Raw genomic sequence first — 25,957 nt, forward strand, 5'->3', positions numbered from 1 at the left:
CATGTGTTTATACCCTACAAAAGAAGCAAAGTGGGGACGAGGTTCGGATTTGTTAGGTACGATTGTGAAGTTGCAGCGGGGATCGCAGTTCAGAGGACAAACGAGGTGTGGTGCGATAATAAAGAGCTGAAGGTCAAGTTTGCAATTATGACAATCGTAAAGAGGGGAAAGCTGCTTTCAGAAGTACTATAGTCCCTTTAGGTGACTTTGGTAAGACCACAGAGGTTAATGGAAAGATCACTAATGTTAAGGGAGGCAAAACCTTCGCGGATGTCGTGAAACAAGGACGCGGTGAAGACATTAGTCGACTGAAGGTTCTGGCTTCAGAGGATGGAAGTGATTGGTTAGATAGAACTATGTTTGTCCGTTTGAAGTCCCTGTCTTTGGTGGGTGTAAGAGGGGCTAATTTGAGCCCACTAAATTATTTAGGCCCAATAGCCCAAGATTAGTGGGCCCGAATTTATCGCAAGTCCAAGAATTGGTGGGCCTAGATTTATCGCCATCAAACGGATTGAATCGCTGTAAGCCTCGAAAGGGTTCGGGTCCACGAACCTAGAGACTTACTCGGGTCCGGACTCGAAAGGGTATTAAGCAAGCCTAGAGATCCGAGGCACTCGGACTCGAAAGGATTCGGACCCACGAATCTAGAGATCCGAAGTACTTGGCTTCGAACGGATTCAGACGCAGTCTAGAAATCGCTCCGTTAATGAGTCCCAGAACACTTGCGGGCTCGGAGCTTTCCGGGATCTACGCACCAGAACCATGGGCGTAATGGAGTTCGAACAAAGGACCCGATCCCGAGGACGGTGAGTGGAGATAAATTCACTCTTCGGTTAAACTAGCCTATATCCGGGTCGAGGTGGCACGACCCCGGGGGGTCCATGAGACTCGGCAATATTTTGCGGCAGGACGTCCTCTGGGACTACCCCTGACCCTTTGGGATGATTGGGGATCATTGGTTAGGTGTGGCTAAGAAGAAGGGTTCGCCGAGGGAGTGATCTCCTCTTCGGGGTTTTCTCATCCTCGGAGAAGTCACCTCCTCGGAGAAGTCACCTCCTCGGAGAGGTCACCTCCTCGGACAAGGTGGTTAGAGAGAATATCCCCCATGTGCCTTGCACACGGGCTCCATCCTACATCATGAGGTGCCTATAAATAGCACCCACCCATAGCTTTACAAGGGATGGATTTTGGAGATTTTTAACTATTGGGAAAGAACTAATTTCCCTTCTCCATTATCAACCTTGAGAGTGAAAGTGGGAGATCCATGGGAGAGCCTTGTCATTATTCTATTCTCTAGCCATTTTGCCTTCTTCTTCACCCAATCTCTTATCTCCATCATCTCCTTTGTTGTCGTGTTCCTAAGTTGAGATTATTGAAGAATCTAAGCCTCTCATCATATTCTAGAGAATTCGAAATTGTTCTTCAAGGATCTTCGAAGATTTTCGAATTTTCCAACTCCTTTCTTGAACCCTCTCCTACATTTTGGCGACTCTGCTGGGGAGGCGGATTGGTTAATGGTCTCAACGAGATCTGGAATCCACACAACTCCAACAAGGATGGCGGGAGAAGATGAAGTTCACCAACAAGGATCCTCTAATGGTGGTGATGACAGGACCATGGCTCCAGATCAACCACTTTTGCTTGAAGCCATTCAAGGACTTCAAAATACTCAACAAGAGATTCTTACCACTCTTCAGAATCTCACTCACACCATGTTGGTGATGAGTTCTAACTTTGCACCGGCGCCAAACGGAAATCAAACTGGTGGTGGAGTTATTCCCGCCGGAGCGCAAAATCAAATCCAAGGAGAAGTAGGCCCCAATCAGCCTATGGCTCATGGCAACACGGCCACAGTAACACATGCTCAAACCACAGTAGGCGGCAGCAGTTTGCCCATGCCCGGGCTCCATGGCGTGCCGAGCCAAGATCCAATGGTAACTAGGGGAGTTTCTGGTGTAATGAATGGCGCTCCGACGACTGTTGGTGTCCAGGAAAACATAAGGAGCATGATGGCGCAAAAGGGAGCTCTGCCCGTACCTAATCTTGTTACGCCATCAATAAATGTTACCCAAGCACCAAGCGGGCCTCCTTTGGTGCCGACAACAAATCTGCTAGCACAACCCGGTATAGCGGCGCCGTGCGGTGGACTCTATGGGCCTCAATTCAATATCCCATCACCAACTGGCTTGTCTATAGGCGCTGATGGCCAGTATCGTCAAATGTCCTCACCAATGATGAATTCGCAGCACCAGAATGGCCAAGACGCCCCTAGCTCAGTCTTCGGGTACATAAGCCAAGTCCCGGGAATACAACCATCAAACTCTCTCCCTCAACAGTTTCTCACTCTCGCCGATGTGCAGGCCATGTTCGATCTCGAACGGGGCAAGAGGACCTTACCCTCTTTGCCTGATCCAGACGTCAAGCCGCCTTACCCCATTGAGATGCTGAGTTATCCATACCCTGAGGGGTATACAGTGCCGAAGTTCATCAAGTTCGACGGAAAACAAGGAAATGCCCGAGAACATGTTGTGCGATTCATCGAGACTCTAGGTATTCATGGTTCAAACCACGTCCTCCGACTGAGAGAATTCTCTAAGTCCCTCACCGACCGAGCATATAGTTGGTATGTTAATTTGGCCCCAAACTCTGTCCGAAGTTGGGAGGAAATGGTTAACAAATTCCACTCCAAGTTCTTTCAAGTGGCGGAGAAGGTGACCACACTTACATTGTGTAAAGAGAAGCAACAAGAAAGTGAAGACATCCTTGACTACGTCAAAAGGTTTCAGGACAAGGCCGTAGATTGTCATGAAGCAGTCGAGGAGAGTTATCTGGTTCAAATCTGTCTAGAAGGGACATTGAGCAGATACAAAATGTTTCTAGTTAATCACAAGCTACCCACCTTCTCGGCATTAATAGAAGCAGCTCGGAACATTAGCATTCCTCATGCTCAGGAGTCCGGATTTAAGGCCAGTTACAAGACTAGTTTCAAATCGTCTCGTGGACCTATTGTTGCTGCTGCCTTTGCCCCAGATACCCGAAATTCACAAGGAGGAGCTCATAGAGGCCAGAAGAGAAAGCAATATAATGGTGAAAAGGGGAATGTTTCTTATCCATGTGGAATCGAGGAAGTGAAAGCTCTAGTTAAGGAATGGGTGGCTGACGGAGAGCTAAAATTGCCTTATGTTGAAGAAATGCCATCAAAAAAGGACCGCGAGAGCCCTGAATTTTGTGTCTACCATCGTACATTGAAACATCCGACAGAGAAGTGTTGGACTCTCAGGAAAATCTTCAGAGATAAAGTCGAGGCAGACGAATTGAGGTTCAAAAAGCAAGGGACTCAAGACATCCGAGAACAACCATATCCTCGACACCGAGACAAGGGCAAGAATGTTGCTATGATAACTTATGAAGGCCCGATGATCGAGGCTATCGCCAATCTCGATGACGATGATTGTTATCTGGACGACATCCTCGAGCCAGAGGGTGGGCAAGTTTACTATGGAAGTGCTCTCGATCCAGAGGGCAGAACATTTATGACTCATAACGAAGATCCCTTTGATCCAGAAGGAGAAGAAGAATATTATGGAAGAGGAGGACACCATGTTTATGTGGCATCTTATTTTGAGGAGACCGAGGAGATGGTTAACTACGAGCCTCCAAGAGTGGAAAAAGATCCGGATCACTATGCCAAAACCCTGCAAGACTGTGTAAAGTTCAAGCAGTTCTTTGACCAGCTTGAACTTTCCAGGGAGGCAAGAACGGAAATCACCAAGTCTATCATTAATATAGCCGAGGCACACCATGAGGAATGCATGTCGACTGAGGGGTCTATCCCGAGGAAGGCAAAAGAGCAATCTAGTGCCATTACTTTCTCCGAGGCTGATCGAAAGTATCCTTTTTCTCACAATCGCCCGCTTTATGTGACTGTTTTTATTAACGGGGTTGAGTTCAAAAGGGCCTTTCTAGATAGTGGAGCCTCTATCAACATTATGACTCGCGCTACTCTAGAAAAAGCCGGAATCTCTGAAGAACGCATTGTGAAGCAGCCGATAGTCATCACTGGTTTCGGTGGAGAAAGGAGAGTTACTATCGGATGCGTAACGGTTGATTTAGCCGTTGGAGAAATTCGCTCGGCCACCAAGTTCCATATTATCGATTCTGAGGCAAATTATCACATCATTCTAGGGAGGACCTGGATGCATAGATATGGGGCTGTACCATCAAGTTATCATCAGTGTGTTAAGGCTAAATGGGGAAGGAAGACGGTGACAATTCAGGCTACAGAAAGGCCGTTCGAGATCCATGAAGCTCATTATTCTGATGCCATCTACTTCACCGAACTGGCTGTCGAAGAAGTTCCCACCACCTCTAAGCCTCGAGGGGTCAAAATTCCTCGTTGGGAGGATATCAAAGATGACAAGGAGCCGATGACAGAATCAAGTAAGCGGACGATGTCTAGACCAGAAAGTCCGCCTATTCCTCGGAAGGTGATGAAAGTTCGAGAAGGAGGCAAGATGGTGTATTATTTATGAAGGTGCGGGGAGTCGGTTTCTTCAGTCACCGACTCCGAGTCAAAAGAAGAACCTCCTGACAATGATATAGTAATAAAGCCTGAAGTGGCTCCAGAATGTATGCAAGATGGGCCGAAGCCTCAGCCCGAACAACTTATTGAAATAGATCTGAGTGATGGACAAGATGCACCGAGGCCAGTATTCGTAAGTTCGAGCCTTAGCCCAGAGAAGCGGGAACAGTTGTTAAAGTTGATAAGCCGATACTCAGATGTGTTTGCTTGGTCATATAAGGAAATGCCCGGACTAGATCCTGACCTAGTCTCCCACTATCTTGATGTGTTCCCAAACTCCAAGCCAATTAAGCAAGCTGCTCGAAAATATCATCCAGATCTCGAAGAGAAGATTAAGGAGGAGATTGAAAAACTTCAACAGGCTGGTTTCATCCGGCCAATACAGTACCCCACGTGGTTAGCAAACATCGTGCCAGTAAAGAAGAAGAATGGCCAAATCAGAGTATGTGTAGACTTTCGAGATTTGAACAAATCTTGCCCGAAGGATGAATTCCCTCTTCCTCACATCGACACCCTCGTGGATACTACCTCGAGACACCAGATGTTCTCATTCATGGATGGATTCAGTGGATACAATCAGATTAAGATGGCTGAAGATGACGCAGAAAAGACTGCTTTTAGAACACCTCTCGGAAACTTCTTCTATACAGTCATGCCTTTCGGACTCAAGAATGCCGGTGCAACTTACCAAAGGGCTATGACTGCAATCTTTCATGACATGATCCATCATGAGGTGGAAGATTATGTTGATAATCTAGTAGTAAAATCCAAGAAAGAAGAAGACCATCTCCGAGACCTTGAGAAGGTATTCAAGAGGTGCCAGAAATTCAAAATGAGGATGAATCTTCTCAAATGTGCTTTCGAGGTGACGGCCGGGAAGTTCCTCGGGTTTCTTGTACATAGGCATGGTATCGAGGCAGATGAAGACAAGGTCAAGTCTATCAAAGCAATGCCTCCCCCAAATTCTCAGAAGGAGTTAAAGAAGTTCCTCGGGAAGGTGTCTTATATTCGGAGGTTTATCCCAGCACTGGCAGAGATCTCTGCGCCTTTCGGTTCATTGTTAAAAGAAGATGCCAAGTTCGAGTGGAACCAGGAGCACCAAAAGGCCTTCGAGAGAATCAAGGCAGCCTTGACCTCGCCTCAGACCATGATAGCCCCGCAGCCCGGGATGCCTCTAATGTTGTACTTAACTTCAACCCCCAAGTCCATAGGGGCATTATTGGTCCAAGATGTAGATGGAGCAGAACGCCCGGTGTATTACATCAGCCGGAAGATTCGAGGAGCAAAAGTCCGATATACTCCGGTAGAGAGACATTGTTTAGCTTTGGTATTCACTGCCCAAAAGCTCAGACATTACTTCTTAGCACACCAGATTCAGATTGTTACTAAAAGTGATCCAATCCGATACCTCCTCAGCAAGCCTGCTCTAACCGGGAAGGTGGCAAGATGGTTGTTAGCACTGGGTGAATTCGAGATCACATGTGTAGCCCCAAGGCGATCAAAAGCCAAGCCTTAGCTGATCTCCTTGCTCAATTTCCAAGTGGTGACTATGAACCAGTGAATGAAGAATTAAGAGGAGAGGTGCATGCAGCTATGGCTTCCGAGGAAAGCTTCTGGACATTGAGCTTTGACGGAGCAGCAGCAGGAGGTAAAGGAGGAACCGGGATAGTCCTTACAAGCAAAAGTGGGAAAAAGTTATATTTGTCTTATAAACTGGATTTCCATTGTTCGAATAATGAAGCCGAGTATGAGGCTCTTATGTTAGGCTTGATAGCAACTGAGAAGCACAGTATCAAGAAGATTTGGATCCGGGGGGACTCAAAGTTGATAGTGAAGCAAGTTTCAGGACAGTTCGTCTTAAAGGAGCCTGCCTTGGCCACATATCGAACAACAGTCCGAAGGCTTCTTGACAAATTTCAGAAGGTCGAAATAGAGCATGTGCCTCGTTCCGACAACAAGTTTTCAGACGCCCTCGCTACATTAAGGGCAGGAGTTGATATCCCAGAGGAGGAGGCGACAATTATTATCAAGAAGAGAATAGAGCCTTCGATAATATCTGAAGACAAAGGCTTTCCGGAGGACTGGAGAGGAGAAGTCCTCGAACAACTCAGAAGCAAAGTTGGAAAATTGACTATGGCCAAGCTTGCCTAATTCATAATTATTCAAGGTGAACTTTACTTTCGAGGAGGTACCGGATTCCTAGCCTGGTGTGTTGGCCAACAAGAAGCAAGTTTCCGACTACAACAGATCCATGAAAAGTCTTGCGGGGATGTGGATATTAGTCTGTACAGAAAGATCCAAAGACATAGCTATGATGGTGCATGATGGCCACAACCCGAGCAGCTGGTGAAAGCTTTCCAAATGATCTTGCAACTCTAGGGGCAAATTTCAACATTCCGTGAAAGAAGTCTACCTATGACATTTACAGTTTGCATTTACTGCATTGTGCATGAAGTTCTATCTTTCTTATGTTATGAAGAAATTTATTTCCTCTATATTATGTATCTCCATTAAAAGTTATTTTCTCTACATTGTATATCTTCATTGTGTTATGTTGCTTGAAACAGTTTTCAATTTTTTGTTGCCCCTCAGAGAAGAAAAAGGAATGGTAGACTCGGTTACCAACCTGAAGAGACCTTTCTTGACGTAGTAGAAGTATACTTCCACTCGGACTTCCGAGGGACAGCCTTGTTTCTGCTCGGACTTCTGAGGGAGAGCCTTGTTTCTGCTCGAACTTCAGAGGGACAGCCTTGCTTCTGCTCGGACTTCTGAGGGAGAGCCTTGTTTCTGCTCGAACTTCAGAGGGAGAGCCTTGCTTCTGCTCGGACTTCTGGGAGACAATCTTTATTTCTGTTGGTGCAAGCTTGGTAGACTCGGTTATCTTCCAGAGGAATCTTTCTTGCCAAAGTAGGGTGTGTGCTACCTTCGGACTCCCGAGGGACAGTCTTGCTTCTGTTCAGACTTCCGAGGAACAGCCCTTGCTCTCATTAGTTCGGGTTCCAAGGGCCCCGAGGTCGTGGATTTTAATCAAGAATTCATTTGCCTGAAATAGCAAAGCCAACAAATGAGACAAACAATATCAATTTCAGGCATTATCAGAATGGGGCAACATCAACAAATAATATTTATCTATTTAAGCTACAACAATTTTATTACTCTGAGCAAGTTCATGAAAATGCAACTATCAAGTTTTTGTCTCTCCGGGCTGGTTCCTCTCAAGCCGACGTAAAACTACAACGGCCACACAAAAATTTTGGCATCAGCTATGTATTTCCCAAGCATCCATAAGTTAAACAAACAACAATATATCGTCTTTATTATTCAACAAGAGGAAGAGGGAGCCAAATTTCATACTCACAAATTTGGGACTGTTAGAGGGGTGAAGTCCGAAGCCGATGTTGGAAATTCAAGTTAAAATCAGAGAGGTTTTACAGACTGTAATCAACAAGACTGGGCTAGGCTTGGCAGGACCACACACGTTGCGTTGAGTGGGCGAACGTGCGTGGTGGGCGTCGGACAAGTTCAAGCCGGAAGCAACGCTGGTACCACAGAAGAGTCAGCAACCACACACGTTGCGTTGAGAGGGCGAACGTGTGTGGTGTGCGTTGGAACCGTCGAAGTCAACAGTGATTGGAGCTGGAACCAGTGAGTGTAAAGCAAGGCCAAGATCTATGTATTCGGAGCTTTGAAAAATGTTGCTAAGCCAGGAGGGCACACCAACGACGAGCTGAACAGCGTTAGGCAAGACCACACACGACGCGTTGAACGGGCGACGTGTGTGGTTTGCATTGGACCGCCGAAGCCGGAGGAAGAGTTTCAGCAAAGAGAGGCTGATGGTAAGCTGGTTCGGTCTTGGCACATGGTATCAAGCGTGACATCATTCCTATCACATCTCCACCATTGACATCAATATTTCAATGCAAGCATCAAATATTCTATTTACGTTAGATTTGTCAACATGAATTTCAAGACTACATTTCTTATGCAAATCAAGATTCAATAGAGGCAATAGCTATTTCAAGACAAAATTTTCAGTAGCAGCACCAACAAAACTCAAAAGATTCAAATTATTTCTCTATCTACACCAATGAATCTTTGCAACATTAGTACCCCATCTATGTCAATATTTATCGACACAAAGTCAAGCTCCAAAATATGAATTTCAGGGCTACATTTCATCATGAGTTCAAGATCCAGTCGGAGGGGTTCAACAAATAGCAATACCAATGTGTGTATCATCGACAACAACAACACGTTTGTTTCTTTCTTTTCAACGAAGCAAAGTGTCATTTTGTCTACATTCAAACAAAGCTTCTGAGTAAAGTTTCAAATTCAGGAATTACAATATTCAAACATTCAATATTGTGATTTTAGCAACATCAGATTTTGAGTCAACAAAAATGCCTCAAGACTTGCCTCCATTTCAAGGAAAAAATCAACGGAGGGCTATTCAAGTTTTATTTTCTTTAAGCAATGAGCAGCAATTGACACATCAAGATTCACAAAATATATATATCAGATGTAGAGATTCTGAAGTTGGGTTTACCACAAAGAAGGCTTCCACCAATTTTTCTTTAAAAATTTTTTTCGAATAGCTTACCCACCAACGTACAGAAGCGATAAAGAGGTGGTAGAACAATTGGGCAGACCGACACCACGTTGAATCGGTGATGTGGTCACCGTTGGCGGGTCATGGCTAATAGTGATGAATTTCAGTGGGCGAGAAAGTATACCGACAGACCGACGCCGCGTTGAGTGGGCGGCATGGTCGTCATTGATCAGCTACGGTCGATGAATGAAGCACCGGTGCAAAAGTTGGGCGTGAGATGCAGCGAAGAGAAGTGATCGGAGGTGGAGTAAAGAGAGACCGATGGCGGCTTGATCGGAGCTGGAACAACAAGAGGTTGACGGCAACTTGGGCCGCGACGTTTGAAATAGGTGAAGCTGCGATAGTGACAGTGGCGGCTTGACGAGTTGGTGCCGGTGCTAGCCAACCGTGACAGTGGCTTGTGTCTTCGGCAGCGTTGCGTGAAGCCACGATAGAGCTCTGTGCAAATGGCAGCAGCTCTGTTTCTTTTTTTGAAGAAGAACGTTTGGTTTCTTGAAACAAAAAAAAAAAAAAAAAGAAAGGAGCTGGGTCTGTGTCTGTTGAAGAAGAGGAGCTGGGTCTGTGCCTGTTGAAGATGATGAATTGGATCTGTGCCTGTGGCGGCTGCGCAAGAAAAAGAAAAGTATATAGAATAGGGTTTTTGAGCCTTTCTTTAATTAAAAAAAAAAAAAAAGGAGCATTATCTTTGAATATTTCATTACTATATTCTAATAATGTATATATAGGTAATTGATCTGCTGTGTTGTTTGCAAACAACGAAAAAAAAAATGCTTCTTTATTCTTTGGTTAAAAAATATATACATCTAAAAAAAAAAAAAAAAAAAAAAAAAGAGTACAAAAAAATTAAATTTTTGCTTGTCAATTTTTTTTATAAATTGAAGTGCGTCATCAACTTTATCCATAGGCTCTGTCGTGACAAAACATTTTTTTTTGGGGAACGTGATGCGAAACAGGTCGAAGAAATGACAGTATGCATGTCTGAGAAATTTAAAATTTCTCATACACGCAAGGGGCAAATGTAAGAGGGGCTAATTTGAGCCCACTAAATTATTTAGGCCCAATAGCCCAAGATTAGTGGGCCCGAATTTATCGCAAGTCCAAGAATTGGTGGGCCTAGATTTATCGCCATCAAACCGATTGAATCGCTGTAAGCCTCGAAAGGGTTCGGGTCCACGAACCTAGAGACTTACTCGGGTCCGGACTCGAAAGGGTATTAAGCAAGCCTAGAGATCCGAGGCACTCGGACTCGAAAGGATTCGGACCCACGAATCTAGAGATCCGAAGTACTTGGCTTCGAACGGATTCAGACGCAGTCTAGAAGTCGCTCCGTTAATGAGTCCCAGAACACTTGCGGGCTCGGAGCTTTCCGGGATCTACGCACCAGAACCATGGGCGTAATGGAGTTCGAACAAAGGACCCGATCCCGAGGACGGTGAGTGGAGATAAATTCACTCTTCGGTTAAACTAGCCTATATCCGGGTCGAGGTGGCACGACCCCGGGGGGTCCATGAGACTCGGCAATATTTTGCGGCAGGACGTCCTCTGGGACTACCCCTGACCCTTTGGGATGATTGGGGATCATTGGTTAGGTGTGGCTAAGAAGAAGGGTTCGCCGAGGGAGTGATCTCCTCTTCGGGGTTTTCTCATCCTCGGAGAAGTCACCTCCTCGGAGAAGTCACCTCCTCGGAGAGGTCACCTCCTCGGACAAGGTGGTTAGAGAGAATATCCCCCATGTGCCTTGCACATGGGCTCCATCCTACATCATGAGGTGCCTATAAATAGCACCCACCCATAGCTTTACAAGGGATGGATTTTGGAGATTTTTAACTCTTGGGAAAGAACTAATTTCCCTTCTCCATTATCAACCTTGAGAGTGAAAGTGGGAGATCCATGGGAGAGCCTTGTCATTATTCTATTCTCTAGCCATTTTGCCTTCTTCTTCACCCAATCTCTTATCTCCATCATCTCCTTTGTTGTCGTGTTCCTAAGTTGAGATTATTGAAGAATCTAAGCCTCTCATCATATTCTAGAGAATTCGAAATTGTTCTTCAAGGATCTTCGAAGATTTTCGAATTTTCCAACTCTTTTCTTGAACCCTCTCCTACAGTGGGCAGGTTAGAAGCATTGGTGAATAACTTTAATCCTAATTTTTCTATTCGCTTTGGAGGTGGTAACATTGTGTTAATCTTGTTTGGGTCCAAGGTTGAATTGGATAAGGATTTCAGTTCGGTAGCTGTGATTATCCAGGAGACTTGTATGAAGAGGTATGATCTTGGGGGGGAGGAATGTGCATTAGAACCCTCTCGTCTTGTTTGGCTGCATTGTTTTGGCATTCCTTTCCATCTGTGGAATCTGAGTACTTTCCAGAGGATTGGCAACTTGTAGGGTGACTTCATCAGAGTTGATTCCTTGGATTCAAAATCACTAGTTTGTGGAAGAATTCTAGTGCACACTAGAGTTATGGAGTCTATTAGCTCAATGGTGTATGTGGAGTGTAATAATAAGCAGTTTGCTGTATCAGTGTTAGAGGGGCAGGTAAGTATGGACTTTGCAGAGGAAATAGAGCAAAAGTGGGGTCTCAATTCGCATGCCGAGCACCGGTCGGAATCTTCAGTTGTTGGTGGTAGGAGCAAGAACACGCAGAGGCCTGAGGTGGCGGTGGATAATGATGAAGAGCAGTTCTACTCTTCCCAGAAGGCTACAGGGCTTGTAGGAGCTGTAGTAGCTGGCATGCATGGTCATTGGGACTCGGTGTCGGCAGTGAATGAATCATGCTCTGTGCATGATGGTCAACGGGTTGATTGTCATAAGGAGGGAAGTAAGTTTTTGAATTGTGTTCGGCCTGTTAATGATCTGGGTCTTGTTAGGACTCAGATGGGCTTCATGAGGAGTATCAGTACGTCAATTGGGCCACAACCAAGTTCGAATTTAGAAGTTGTGCTGGGTGAGCCCTCTTTTGTTGGGCCTTCTCTTGGCATAAGGTGTGGTATTTCTGATTTAGTAAAGGTGGGCCAGATTATGGAGGTTGAGCCTTCTATAATTGGGGATCATCTGCAGGTTGCGGACATAGAGGGTGGCTCTTTTGAGTCGGTGGAGGATGGCATCTCTGGGAGCACCACTGGTGTTGTCAATAAGGTCCATTCAAAGGCCAATCTTCAACTCAGGGGTGGGAAAAAGGAACGCAAAAATCCTCTTCCTGTGGAACCGATTCGGGGGGTTACGAGACCTTAAGGGCAGAGGAGCAGAAATCAGTTAACCTATACGAAGAAAGGAGCCACCCTTAAAGCTGCGATTGCGACTTTTTCGCTGGCATCGTCTTCAAAGTCGAATTCTAGCAGAGGGAGAATTATTCTCAATGAAGCTCAAGCATCTGTGCAGTTGGGTAAAGCTTTGGGTATTGACTTTGATGCCCAGGAGGACGTGGTGCTTAGCAAAATTGCTGATTTGGAGAGGAATGATTTGGCAAGGATTGAGCAAAGGAGGAATCAGCAAGGTAGGTAAGTCTTCTCAGTGCTTGGAGTCTGCTGGGGTTTTTTTTTGTCATCTTTTATGCATCTTTTGTCCTGGAATATTAGAGGTTTGGGGAGTGAGGTTAAAAGGAGGAAAATCAGGAAAGTTCTTAAAGATGAAAAGGTAGACATGGTGTTTTTTCAAGAAACTAAGAGAGAGGTCATCAATTCTGATATGGTGAGATCCATTTGGCCTTTCGATAGCTTTGAATTTCTGGAAGTAGGTGCGATTGGATCCGCTGGTGGTCTTTTGTGTGTTTGAAATCCTGGTATCTTCTTGCTTCAGGATAGTTGTTGTTCTAGGAATTTTATTGTGGTAACTGGTAAAGTTAAATCTGGTTTTGATGGTGTGCTAGTCAATCTTTATGCTCCCAATGAAGTTGTTAAGAGAAGAGAATTATAGGATTTGATTGTTAGGATCAAGCCACTGTTTCCAAAGCCCTGGTGCATCGGGGGTGATTTTAATGAGATTAGGTGTTTAAGTGAAAGAGTAGGTTGCTCCAGGAGAAGTGTGGGTATGCATGACTTTAATGAGTTCATTGATAATCTTGAGGGGGTGGAGCTGCCAATGTTAGGGAGAAAATTCACGTAGAGCAATTCCAGGGATAATGGAAATTGGAGTCGCATTGATAGGTTCATTCTTGATTCTGAGTGGCTTGCTGTTTTCAATTTTAAGTGTTGGGGGTTACCTAGGACGGTTTCTGATCATTGTCCTATTGTTTTGAAGGAGGATAATAGGGATTGGGGTCCTAAACCTTTCCGGTTTATGAATTGTTGGGTTCTCCATTCTGATTTTCTGCCTATGGCTGAAAAGGTTTGACTCGAAGATGGGTCTGAGGGGTGGGTTGGTTATAAGTTGTTCAAAAAATTGGGTCGTCTTAAGAAGCATCTTAAGGAGTGGAATGTAACTGTGTTTGGCAACCTTTCTTCCCAGCTAAGACTTGCTGAGGAGGAGTTCCATCAGTTAGACTTAATAGCCGAGTCTAGAGAATTATCAGTTGGTGAGAGTTCCAGAAGAGCTGAGCTGAAGGAGTTAATTTGGAAATTAAGTAAGAGGGCTGAGTGGTTTTGGCTTCAAAAATCCAGACAAGATTGGGCTCTTAGAGGTGATAAGAACACAAGGTTTTTCCATTTGATAGCTAAGTGCAGACAGAATATTAACCTCATTAATTCAGTGGTAGTTAATGGGGTGGTGGTTGATGATCCAGCAACAGTAAAACTAGAGGTCTGGAATCACTTTAAGAGTGCTTTTTCAGAATCTTGGAAGGTCAGGCCTAGAATAGGGGGTGTCTTTCAGACCTTAGCTGGTTCCCAAGCTTCTGATCTGGAAAGGGAGTTCTCAGAGGCTGAGGTGTGGAATGCTTTGAGGGCCTGTGATGGGAATAAGGCCCCTGGGCCAGATGGTTTTAATCTTTCGGCTATTAGGAAGTGTTGGAATTTTATGAAAGGGGATATCATATTATTTTTTAATGAGTTTTATGCTTATGGGAAGCTGGTCTCCGGCCTTATATCTTCTTTTATTGCTCTTATTCCTAAGTGTGATAATCCTTGTAGCCTCAATGAGTACAGACCTATCAGTCTTATTGGCTCCATGTACAAGATTCTAGCCAAGGTACTTTCTAATAGGCTGAAGTCAGCTATTCCTTCTATTATTAGCCCTACCCAGTCAGCTTTTTTGGGGGAGAGATTCATCCTTGATGGGGTGCTTGTAGCAAACGAGGTGTTGGATTGGTGGCGGTGTAAAAAGAAGAGAGGTGTGATTATTAAAATCGACTTTGAAAAAGCGTATGATTGTGTAAATTGGAGCTTCTTGCTTAATATGATGGAGAGTTTTGAATTTGGTCACAAATGGAGGAGTTGGATTCATAGCTATGTTACTAATGCTAGAATTTCTGTCTTAGTCAATGGCAGCCCTACAAATGAGTTTATTGTTGAGCGGGTTCTGAGACAAGGGGATCCCCTCTCTCCCTTTCTATTTAATCTGGTTGTGAAGGGTCTTAATATTTTGATCTTGAGGGCTAGAGAGTTGGGTCTCTTTAATGGGGCTGTTGTTGGGAATGATTTGGTTAAGGTTTCACACCTTCAATTTGCGGACGACACCATCTTATTTTGTGAGGCCAATCTAGAGGAAATTCTTTGCATTAAAAGATTGCTAAGATGTTTTGAAGTTGTGTCTGGCCTCAAGATTAATTACAGCAAAAATATGGCTATTGGGGTTGGTGTAGATGAGGTCAGTCTGGACCAATATGCTGCTATTCTCAATTGCTCTAAAGGTGTGCTTCCTATTTCTTTTTTGGGTCTTCCTCTGGGTGTTAGTCTTAGACTCAAAAATACTTAGGCTCCTGTCATTAGGAAGTTTAAAGTTAAGCTTGCCAGCTAGAAGAGAAGGCACCTGTCTTTTGGTGGAAGGTTATCTTTGATCAATTCTGTGTTGAACAATCTTTCCGTTTATTATTTATCTTTGTTCAAGTTACCTGAAGGTGTTGCTAAAGAACTTGATAGAATTCAGGCTTCCTTTTTATGGGCGGGTTCTGATCTTAAGAAAAAGGTTCATTTGGTGAAGTGGTCTGAAGTTACTAAAGAATTGAGAGATGGTGGTCTTGGTATTAGAAGGATTAGAGATGTGAATCTGTGTCTTCTGGCTAAGTGGTGGTGGAGGTTTGGGTGTGTGGAGAAGGCTTTGTGGAAAGAAATTATCTGCAGCAAATACAAGTTTGATCCAAAATCTTGGTTGCCTTCAACTAATTCCCAAATCAGTGGTTCTAGAGTTTGGTCTGACATTCTGTCAGCAGTTGTTTCTAAGCCTATCTTTTTTGATTTTTTGCACTCTCATATATAGAATTGAAGTAGAAGATGGGAATAGGTGCTCTTTTTGGAATGACTCATGGACTAGGACGGGTTGTTTAAAGTTGGCTTTCCCTAGACTTTTTATGCTCTCACAGGATAAAGAGGCATCTGTCTCTGTTATTTTGAGTAAGAGGTCTTCTCCTAATGGGTGGGTGTTTAACTTCAGAAGAAGACTCTATTCCTGGGAATCTGTAGATCTCTCTAATCTTATTTTATTGCTCAATTCTGGCCCAGTGTTAAGATCTGGTGTAGAGGACAAATTGGTGTGGACTTTTGGTGCCTCAGAGGTTTACTCAGTGAAATTAGCCTATGGATGGATTTCCTGCACTAACAGATCGAGTGTTCTAGTGCCTAGTTTGCTTTGGAAGGGCATCTCTCCACCTAAAATGCAATTCATCTGTTGGCTGGCATAGAGAGGCAGACTCAAAACTTCTGTGCTTCTTCAGAATATTGGAGCTCTTGATCCCAGTGGTCCCTCTCTTTGTTGCTTTTGTAACTCATGTGCTGAAGATGTGTGTCATGTTCTTCTTTACTGTCAATTTGCTTGGCAAATCTGGTCTGACTTGGTAAAATGGTGGAGTTTGGTGTGGGTTATGCCTGATAATGTATCTCAGCTTTTGGATTGGTGGAGTGGCTTTAAATTTAAGAAAGTGCTTCAGAGTATGTGGGATGCACTGCCATCTGTGGTTATGTGGTTTGTGTGGAAGGCTAGGAATGAGATCAGATGTGCTGGTTCTGGGGCTAACTGGTGTGAAGTTTGTAAGTCCATCAAGTTACACATTGCCTTTTTGGTGAAGTATCACAATAAAGGGGTGGATTGTTCAATCAATGATCTGTTATATAATTTGGATTCCATCAGGGGGTTTTGAATTGTGGCTCTGCTACTGCTGTCTGGTGGGTGCTAGTGCTGTCGCTGTGTTGGTTTGCTGGGGTGTGTTGGGGTGATCACTTCAGTGCCCATTAGTTGATTGTTGTTGGCTATGCTGGTGTGTGGCTCTATAAATTTGCTCTGGTTCTAAGTTGATGGCATGTGTGTAGTTCTGCTTCTGCTGTTCTGTGGCATTCTGTGGGGTGATCTATTGCTTGTTACTGCCTTGCTGGTGAGTGGCTCTGGTCTGGTCTGCTGTGAATGGTGATCTATTGCTTGTTTCTGCCTTGCTGGTGAGTGGCTCTGGTCTGGTGTGTGGCTCTGTAGAGTTGCTTTGCTGCTGCTGTTTTGTGCTGCTGGTGCGTGGCTCTGTGCTGCTACTGTGTTGGTTGGGATGTAGCTGTTGGCATGCGTTCGGGTGATTTTAGTGTGTCCTTCAGTTGCAGTTTGCTTCAGCTGTTTTTAGTTCCCTAATCTCTAAAGGCATGTGTTGGGGTGATTTTTGTGTGTCCTTTAGTTGGATCTGCTTCTGCTGTTGTGTGTTGTTGTGTCTTTCTTTTGCTGGTTGAACACTTATCAACTAGCCCTTGGCTTGTGTTAGCTCTCTTTTGGGTGGCTTTTTTGTGCCATCCTTGTTTTTTTCTTTATTCATGTAAGTTGTAAGGTTTCCTCCTGGTTCTTATTCAATAAAGTTCTTTTCGCTGATCAAAAAAAAAAGTAGAAAAATAAGTAAATGAAGTGGGCCAAATTTGATATTTAAAAAATATAAAACTATATTGAATGACACATAGGTAGACAAACTTATTATCTTTCTATTATCTTACCTACTTATAGGTGTAACCATTAAGTAGGTGTAACCATCAAGTAGAAAAATAAGTAAATGAAGTGGACCAAATTTGATATTTAAAAAATATAAAACTATATTGAATGGCATATAGGTAGGCAAACTTATTATCTTTCTATTATCTTACCTACTTATAGGTAACCATTAAGTAGGTGTAACCATCAAGTAGAAAAATAAGTAAATGAAGTGGGCCAAATTTGGTATTTAAAAAATATAAAACCATACGGAATGGCACATAGGTAGGCAAACTTATTATCTTTCTATTATCTTGCGTACTTATAGGTGTAACCATTAAGGAGGAGACAGCAAATAATAGGTGTAACCAATATTTTTTAATATTAGGGTTCATTGGGCTTTCATAATTTACTTTTTGAATTTTTTTAAATAGAAATTAATTTGATAAAAATACACACAAAAGAAGATATTTTTAAATTTTTAAAAAATAATATCAAGCATGAAATAAAATATTTATGTTTTTTTCTTTAAAATTTTGCACCCAACAAGTTGTTTGAATTTTTTTTTGAGAAAATACATTTTAAAAAGTCAACCAAAGAGCCTTGCGTGATCTTTTGCTTCTTAAACTAGGCTATCGTGTATGATTGACCAAATCAAATAGTGCCTGCAGGTCAACTAATGAAGTCAATGTGTTTCACAAACAACTTAGGGCTTGTTTGATTTGTATTTGAGAAATATATTTTGAAATAAAAAGTACGAAAATTTGTTTGGCTTAGTTTTTTTTCAAAAGGTGTTTTAAAAAATTATTTTGAAAGAGAGTTTTGGAAAAAATGATTGATTTGATGTGCATGAGAGAGTGATTTGTTTGGAAAACTTATAAACCGAACAAGCTTTGGAAAAAAATATTAGAAAAATTTATTCGATTTGATTACCTTTAAAAATTTATTTATAGATAATTTTTCTTAAAATTTTTAAGAAGCACAAACCAAACAAAACCTTAATTTTTGTATCTATGTCAACGTAATGATTCCCAATGCATCTATGTCAAATAGTGCCTGCAGGTCAACTAAACAAATGAAGCGAATATGTTTCACAAACAATTTAGGTCAAGTTTGGAAAGTCTCAAAAAAGTTAAAAAGTTATTCAAAAATTTAAAAAGTTATCACTATTTATCAAAAGTCAACAATTACGACTACACAACTCTGAATACTAATTTTTCCCTACACATTAATTTATATAATTTTTTAATACTTATTTTTCTATAAAAAGTCAAAAAGTTAATCCAAACATTCATATTTTCAACCTGAACTTTTTAATCTAAAACATAGTTTTCAAATCGACATTCATATCGTGAATCGAAATGATCTTGTACCGAATCGCGAATCGAATTGAATCGTGAATCATAAAGATTCGGTCACTTTTTTAAAATTACTTAAAAATATATATTTACACATTTAGATGATAAATATATCTTATGAATATGAAATATCTAGGCTTAAATGAATGAAAATGTTATTTTGAGTGATAATCACGTAGTTTAATAGGTAAGAAGTTAACAAAATTCTTGTGTAAGATCACTATCTTATTTTTTTTCTTTTTAGATATTTCTTATCAATCATTCTTAATAAAGATAATAACTAAAAAGACAAATTATCAATTTCCAAAATAACAATAATTAACAACGATGTTGATATTTAAACAGTAAGCATACATACTTTTCTAAGTAACAGTGAACAAATAATAAGAAAGAATTATTTAGAATATTTTATTTTAAAGCTTAAAACATTTTCAAAGGTATAACTGACCTCACATATGTAATATTCAATTATATTCAATTTAATAAAATAGCAATAGATAATTCATAGTGTAACTTTAATCTTAAACATCTTTAGAAGATATATTATGATTTTTTAAAGAGGAAAAAAATGAGAAAAAAGATTAAAAATACGTTGGATCTGAATGAATCTGATTGGATTCTATTAAAAACTTTATGATCACTAAAATAATAACAAATTATGTATATATGTTGGTTATTTTGGTATTAAACGCTATTATAAGTTGTATTATGTCATTTTCACTAAAAATATGGAGAAAGAAATAGTTGAAAATATGTCGGACACAATAATTTAAAAAATTACGGGAATCGTAAAAAGTGAATTGAATCGTGAATCGATTGTGAATCGTGCGACTCACTAGAGATTTACTTCCAAAATAGATTCACCCATACATTCGTATCAATTTTGCAAAAAATTCGAATTGAATCGTGAATCGAATCGCGAATCGTAAGATTCTGATAACAGAGAGATTCACTTATAGATTCGTATCGATTTTACAAAAATTGTAAATCGAATCGTGAATCGAATCGCGAATCGTAAGATTCTGATAACAGAGGTCTAAAAAGACAAAAAATATACTTATTTAGGACACTCCAAACAACCCCTTAGTTTTTGTATCTGTGTCAACTAAATGATTACCAATGCATTTAGGGTTTGGTTATGGTGTGCAACTTACACCTTACACCTTATATCTTACACTTACACCTTACATTTACACCTTTTGTAAAAAATTAAACCTTACACTTACACCTTTTTTGAGGTTGCACACCATGTGCAACCCACTTACACCTTACACCTTACACTTACACCTTACACTTACACCTTATACTTATACTTACACCTTATACTTACACTTTTTGTGTAAGTGGCACATGGTGTGCACTTGCACACTTAAGAAAACTCCATGCATTTATATATACAAACACCAAACTTGAAATCGTCAGTTGAGTGTTGGGGGGAAGGAACATAAGGCTGTGATTGTGGAGGTAGCCATGGTAGCCTTCCTTTTAACTAGTCTGTGCATTTTCTTCCCTTTAGCTATATGCATAATAAAGTTCCTGCACAAGGTATGGTGGACTCCGATCCGAGTACAATATATGATGGGTTTGCAGGGAATCTGATGCAGACTGAATTTTAGAAAATAAGTATTTTTATTTTATTATTTTAAAATTAATATTTGACCATCAATATTCTAAATTGGTATAGAATATTATGAAATTATTTAGTTATTTAGTTTCCTAATTTAATATGATGTAGTTTTCCTATTTTCTTAGTTTTGATTTTATTTCCTATTTTATTTGTTTCTTGTTCTACAAGAATTAGGTTCATTATAAATAAAGATGTAAGCCTTAGGGCAAGGGGGAGAGTTTTTTGATGATTAATATATTTTGAGTTTTATTACTTTTTGTTCCAACTTTGGTTAATTCTGTGTGAATCAACTTTGGTTGAGCCTTTAAACTCGGTATTCTTGGGGAATCAACGAGTCTAAAGAGGAGTCTTATTTCCGGTATTCTTGTGTGAATCAACGGATCTTAAGATTGTTACTATTGTTTCGATCAGCACTGCATCAGTTGGTATCAGAGCTAGGTTACGTTCTTGCAAACATGCCACTAAGGAGACGTATTGTAGATGAAGTTTTTGAGGCAAAGAAAGTGAGAATGCAACGACAAATTGATGCTCTAGCCAAACAGATTACAATCTTGTCCATTGCCATGAAGAAACAACAACAACAACAACAGTCGAAACCTCGTAATCCATATTTTGACAAAGATGAAAAGGTAATTATGAATCTGGATTCCTTTTCTTCCGACTCACAAGTTAATTGGGATTTTCCTCCCTCATATGACGAGTATCGTGAAGAAGTCATGGAAGAAATTATAGTTAAAGGAGACGTAGGAGATTTTCTCGACGATATAGAAGACGAAATTGAAATTGATCTAGAAGGTACTATAATTCACAAAATATTGAGTGAGGAAGAGTTTGATGATATATTATTAGATATAAATACTTTATTTTTGGAATCACAAGTTGATTGGAATTTACTTCCTAAATTTGATGAATATTTAGTGGAGAATGAGATTGAAATTCATGAAGTCAAAGAAAAATTTAGACATCGTGAATATGCTCTAACTGATGGCTGTGTGTATGAGATTTTGCAATTTAGTGATGCAATCGAATTAAGGAAAAATGATCAAGTGGAAGAACTGAAAAATGACAGTAATGGGGTCATATTGTTCGTGTCCAGCAAAGAAGACAAAAATTCATTACCATATGGATTTGATCAAAAAAGAAAACCTGTTGAAGTCGAGATGGGAATGGACTTATTCCAACAAAACTACCATCCGTGGAGTTTTCATTACAGTGTATTTGAAGATCAATTGCTCGAAGATGCGAAGCGAAATTTCTGTAGTCAGAATTTGTACTACAAAGAAGATGGGTTAAATTTAATGAAGAAAATTATTTATTTAATTTCAGAAGATTCTCGTTTACAATTCAGGTTTGAGAAAATTAACCTCAAATACAAGGTTGATGCAGATCAGTGCAGACGTACCAAGTTATTTCAAGTAATGGAAACTCGAGGACGAGTTTTCTCAAGCGGGGAAGAATGATGCAGACTGAATTTTAGAAAATAAGTATTTTTATTTTATTATTTTAAAATTAATATTTGACCATCAATATTCTAAATTGGTATAGAATATTATGGAATTATTTAGTTATTTAGTTTCCTAATTTAATATGATGTAGTTTTCCTATTTTCTTAGTTTTGATTTTATTTCCTATTTTATTTGTTTCTTGTTCTACAAGAATTAGGTTCATTATAAATAAAGATGTAAGCCTTAGGGCAAGGGGGAGAGTTTTTTGATGATTAATATATTTTGAGTTTTATTACTCTTTGTTCCAACTTTGGTTAATTCTGTGTGAATCAACTTTGGTTGAGCCTTTAAACTCGGTATTCTTGGGGAATCAACGAGTCTAAAGAGGAGTCTTATTTCCGGTATTCTTGTGTGAATCAACGGATCTTAAGATTGTTACTATTGTTTCGATCAGCACTGCATCAGAATCAAAGGATGGAAGCACCATGCAGATCATGAACATGAGAAAGGAATCCTTCGCCACTGCAATGGACTTATCACATCATATATTCCCAAGAATTATGCCTCACATTGATGCTTGGATCCAGCTATATGGTAAAAGTTCTGTTAGTATATTCCCTCACATACCTTTCTTTTTTCTTTTTATCTTCGATAAAGAAGTATAGGAGGGGGAGACCAACGCCACTGGACTTAACCATAAGAGTCACTGCTAGCTTTAGAGCTTCGACAAGTTATAATATCTTTGGTAATACTTATCAATAATCAAGTTCGTTACTTTTATTTTAATTTTGGTTATATTTGGAGCAGGTGAAAATTATCTTCAATGGCGTGGTCCTCAACCTCAAATAGTTGTCACTGAAACTCAGCTGATTAAGGAGATATTGAGCAACAAAGATGGAGCCTTTGTTAAAACGAAGCCTAGTAGTTACGGTAAGAAGCTAATTGGAGATGGGATTGTAGTAACTCGAGGTGAAAAATGGTCAAGTTACGTAAAATCTCCAACTATGCTTTCCATGCGGAGAACTTGAAGGTAATTCTTCTTTTTACATCATCGAATTTTCTGTTCGTGAAGGATGATTAGTTATGAGGTATGCTGTAGATATTGTACCAACAATTTCAGAGAAGGGCTCGTGTGTGTGCAGGAAATGGTCCCAGCAATGACAGTAAGTGTGGAAACCATGCTAGAAAGATGGAGACATCGTGAAGGAAAGGCAATTGAAGTATACGAAGAGTTCAAGTTGCTAACATCAGAAATTATTTCACGAACAGCTTTTGGAAGTAGTTACTTGGAAGGGAAGAATATATTTGACATGTTGATTAAGTTGAGCACAATCATATCAAGGAATGAATTCAAGATTCGCTTTCCTGGCATCGGGTACGCTCCTCTTCTTGAATTTCAATCCTCTCTATTTAGTAGGATTAATAAGTTAAGGCTCATAGCATAAGAAAGCATGAGAGTATCAAGAGTCCTAACTAGTTTACGTGATCTACCATCCTTGGGGTTTCCCTAGTAGCATTTACTTACACTATAATATATAAGAGTTTTAGGTACCGAACTTTTTTGTTTTGAAAAGTAAAAATTTTGGTGAAAAAAACTTTAGAAGACAAATTATTGTCATCATGAGAGTCGTCACTAACACTTCATTTATTTTAGCAGAAAATATTTTCTAAAAAACAATTTCAAAAAACAATTTCTATTGAAAACTTTTTCGGAAAATGCTTTCCACATGAAAACTTCTTTTTATGTTTGGCTGCGTTCTTGAAATTAATGTACTAGTTGTTACATTAGTGGTGATGGTAGTGGCGACAGTAAGGTGGAGGTAAAAGTGGAGGTGTTGGAGATAATGGTGGTGATAATGATGCAGCGGTGGTGGCGGCGATGGCAGTAGTAGTGTGGTGGTAGTAATGTGGTAGAGATGGTAGTGGCAGTGGCTATGGGGCGGTGGAGGTTGTGGCGGCAACTATACTGATGGTGGTGGAGGTAATGGTAATAGTGGTAATGTGGTGGCAATAATAAAATTTTGGTTTAGAAAACGTTTTCCGTCTTTTAAAAGTGAAAAATATTTTATATCAAATAAGATTATTTTTCCATTGATCAAAGAAAATATTTTCCGTTGACTTTTGTTTTCTATTGTACCAAACAACAAAAATGTGGAAAACATTTTTCTGGAAAACATTTTTGTCTAAACAAACAGAGCGTAAAAAATCATCCCAAAAAGTCAAAAAAAAAACTTTTGCAACAAAATTTTGAAAATATCGCTAGTAAGTATACTTTTAGGGAAAAAATACTTTAGTGCTAAAATGATTACTTTTTTTTTTCTTTCTAAAATTTTGGTCACAAAAGAGCAAAAATTCATCACTAAATGTCTAATTTCATCAATAAAAATATAAAAATGACACTGCTAGCAACTATAATATTTCATCAGTAAAAAATGATTTTGTTTAGGTTCCTAAAACCTTAATTTGTTGTAATGGTGGCATCAAACATGTCTCTTTTACATGTCAATTAATCAATTCCAAATTTGCTGAAAATTTGTGAAGTCAAATGATGACATTGAGTTAGTATCAAAAGTCCTAACTAGTTTACATGGTCTAGGATCTTTGGGGCACCCTTGGTAACCACTACTTGGCATCAGACATGCCAACTAATCAATTTCCAATTTGCAGAAAATTTGTGAAATCAAACGATGATACTGAGTCAGATAGAATAGAACATGCAATTCGAGACTTAATCATAACGATGATACAAAAAAGAGAAGAGAAAGTGGTGCAAGGAAAATCGGACAACTACGGGAGTGACTTTCTTGGATCACTTATAAAGTTTTACCATGATGCTGATGATAACAGTAATATTTCAATTGACACTGTGATAGACGAATGCAAGATATTCTACATTGCTGGACAAGAAACCACTAATGGCTTACTAGCTTGGAGCATTTTTCTCCTAGCAATCCATTCAGATTGGCAAAGCAAGGAAGGAGGTGCTTGAATTGTTTGGCCAACAAAACCCAAGTCCAGAAGGCATCACAAGATTGAAGAGTGTAAGCAATTTCAACTCTCCAATCATCATCCATTAATGTATGCATATTATCATTTCATATCTAATGCAGACGATATCAATAATAAATTTCTAAGAAAACACAAAACACTTCTATCTTAGAGGCACCTGACAAAACTCGTGAAGTCAGTTGCTGGCCTAGCCTAGAGTGGTTAGTCTTCTGCGTAGAAATTGGCCATGCGTTTTACATGTTATCATAGTTAGGTCATTCCTATGCCAAGATGGGGATGTCCCATATTGGATAAAGATGATGTCCATAATGGACTTATAAGATCACGCAAAATGAGTCTACCTTATGGGCTCATTTTGGGCCTGGATCCTAAAGGGAAAAATTCGTGAGACTGTTGTTGGGTTGGGATATAAAAAAACATTTTTTTAGTTACAATTGAGTCGTAAATCTGACAATGAAAAATAAGATTTAGTTTCTTATCATTTATTTTTTCTTGTAGATGAGCATGATCCTAAATGAAACTCTAAGGTTGTATAGTCCAGCAGCCAATATGTGGAGAAAAGTTGAGAGGGAAGTCAGATTGGGAAAGCTTGTTCTTCCAGCCAATATGGATGTCTATATTCCATCTCTAGCACTCCACCATGACCCTAATATATGGGGAAAAGATGCTCACCTTTTCAAGCCAGAGAGATTTTCCGAAGGGGTGGCTAAAGCTACTAATAACAACACAGCAGCATTCATTCCATTTGGTTTAGGATGTCGAATGTGTGTGGGTTTGAACTTTGCAGCAACTGAAACCAAGATAGCAATCTCAATGATTCTACAACGCTATACATTCACCCTCTCGCCAACTTATGTTCACTCACCAATGCAAATGCTTACTATTCGCCCAAAGCAAGGAATTGAAGTCATATTCCATGCATTGTAAATTTCAGTTGACTAGCTTCATTTTTTTACCTCTTGAAAGTTTTGCTTCATCCTCCTCCAAGCTTTATAAAATCATACCAATGAAGTTAACATTAGTCTTTTGGTTCTTATTGACTAGCTGAGTCACCCCTAAATGTTAATCAAGAAAAACGTATGTCTTGGTCACAAATATATATATGTGAGCAAAATGAAGCTAAATTTTTGTGTGCAATATTGTGAAAAGAAAGTACAAAACAGGAGAAACAATGCAACAATTTTTCCACTCACTTCTAAACACATACAAAGGTCACATGAGAAGTTAAGATTGAATAGTGACACTCTTACGCTTTTGGTCAATATTGACTATCAATCAATATAGTAAAGCTTGATTTTGGCGGTA

The 25,957-nt window shown here is 40.2% G+C and overlaps 2 protein-coding genes and 1 pseudogene across 3 annotated transcripts; all 3 read left to right on the forward strand.

Moving 5' to 3' along the window:
- Positions 1 to 11,559: 11,559 nt before the first annotated feature.
- Positions 11,560 to 17,132, forward strand: LOC114283723 (uncharacterized). The gene is made up of 2 exons (XM_028226601.2): positions 11,560 to 12,688; positions 15,782 to 17,132. Exon 1 carries the CDS (start codon positions 11,652 to 11,654, stop codon positions 12,420 to 12,422), a length of 771 nt encoding a protein of 256 aa, XP_028082402.2. The 5' UTR covers positions 11,560 to 11,651; the 3' UTR covers positions 12,423 to 12,688; positions 15,782 to 17,132.
- On the forward strand, positions 12,741 to 16,889 carry LOC114283731 (uncharacterized). Its single transcript, XM_028226608.2, has 10 exons — positions 12,741 to 12,878; positions 12,987 to 13,079; positions 13,377 to 13,514; positions 13,635 to 15,011; positions 15,171 to 15,494; positions 15,643 to 15,834; positions 15,961 to 16,306; positions 16,407 to 16,478; positions 16,586 to 16,647; positions 16,743 to 16,889. Exons 1-10 carry the CDS (start codon positions 12,741 to 12,743, stop codon positions 16,887 to 16,889), a joined length of 2,889 nt encoding a protein of 962 aa, XP_028082409.2.
- A 2,909-nt stretch (positions 17,133 to 20,041) lies between the features above and the next one.
- LOC114283715 (cytochrome P450 CYP749A22-like) lies at positions 20,042 to 25,579 on the forward strand (annotated as a pseudogene). Its single transcript, XR_014344165.1, has 6 exons — positions 20,042 to 20,194; positions 22,117 to 22,237; positions 22,451 to 22,673; positions 22,786 to 23,018; positions 24,311 to 24,684; positions 25,151 to 25,579. The product of XR_014344165.1 is annotated as a cytochrome P450 CYP749A22-like (transcript).
- The last annotated feature ends 378 nt before the right edge of the window (positions 25,580 to 25,957 follow it).

This window comes from Camellia sinensis, chromosome 11, assembly GCF_055761805.1.
Source record: "Camellia sinensis isolate YWXY chromosome 11, ASM5576180v1, whole genome shotgun sequence".
NCBI classification, from domain to species: Eukaryota; Viridiplantae; Streptophyta; class Magnoliopsida; order Ericales; family Theaceae; genus Camellia; species Camellia sinensis.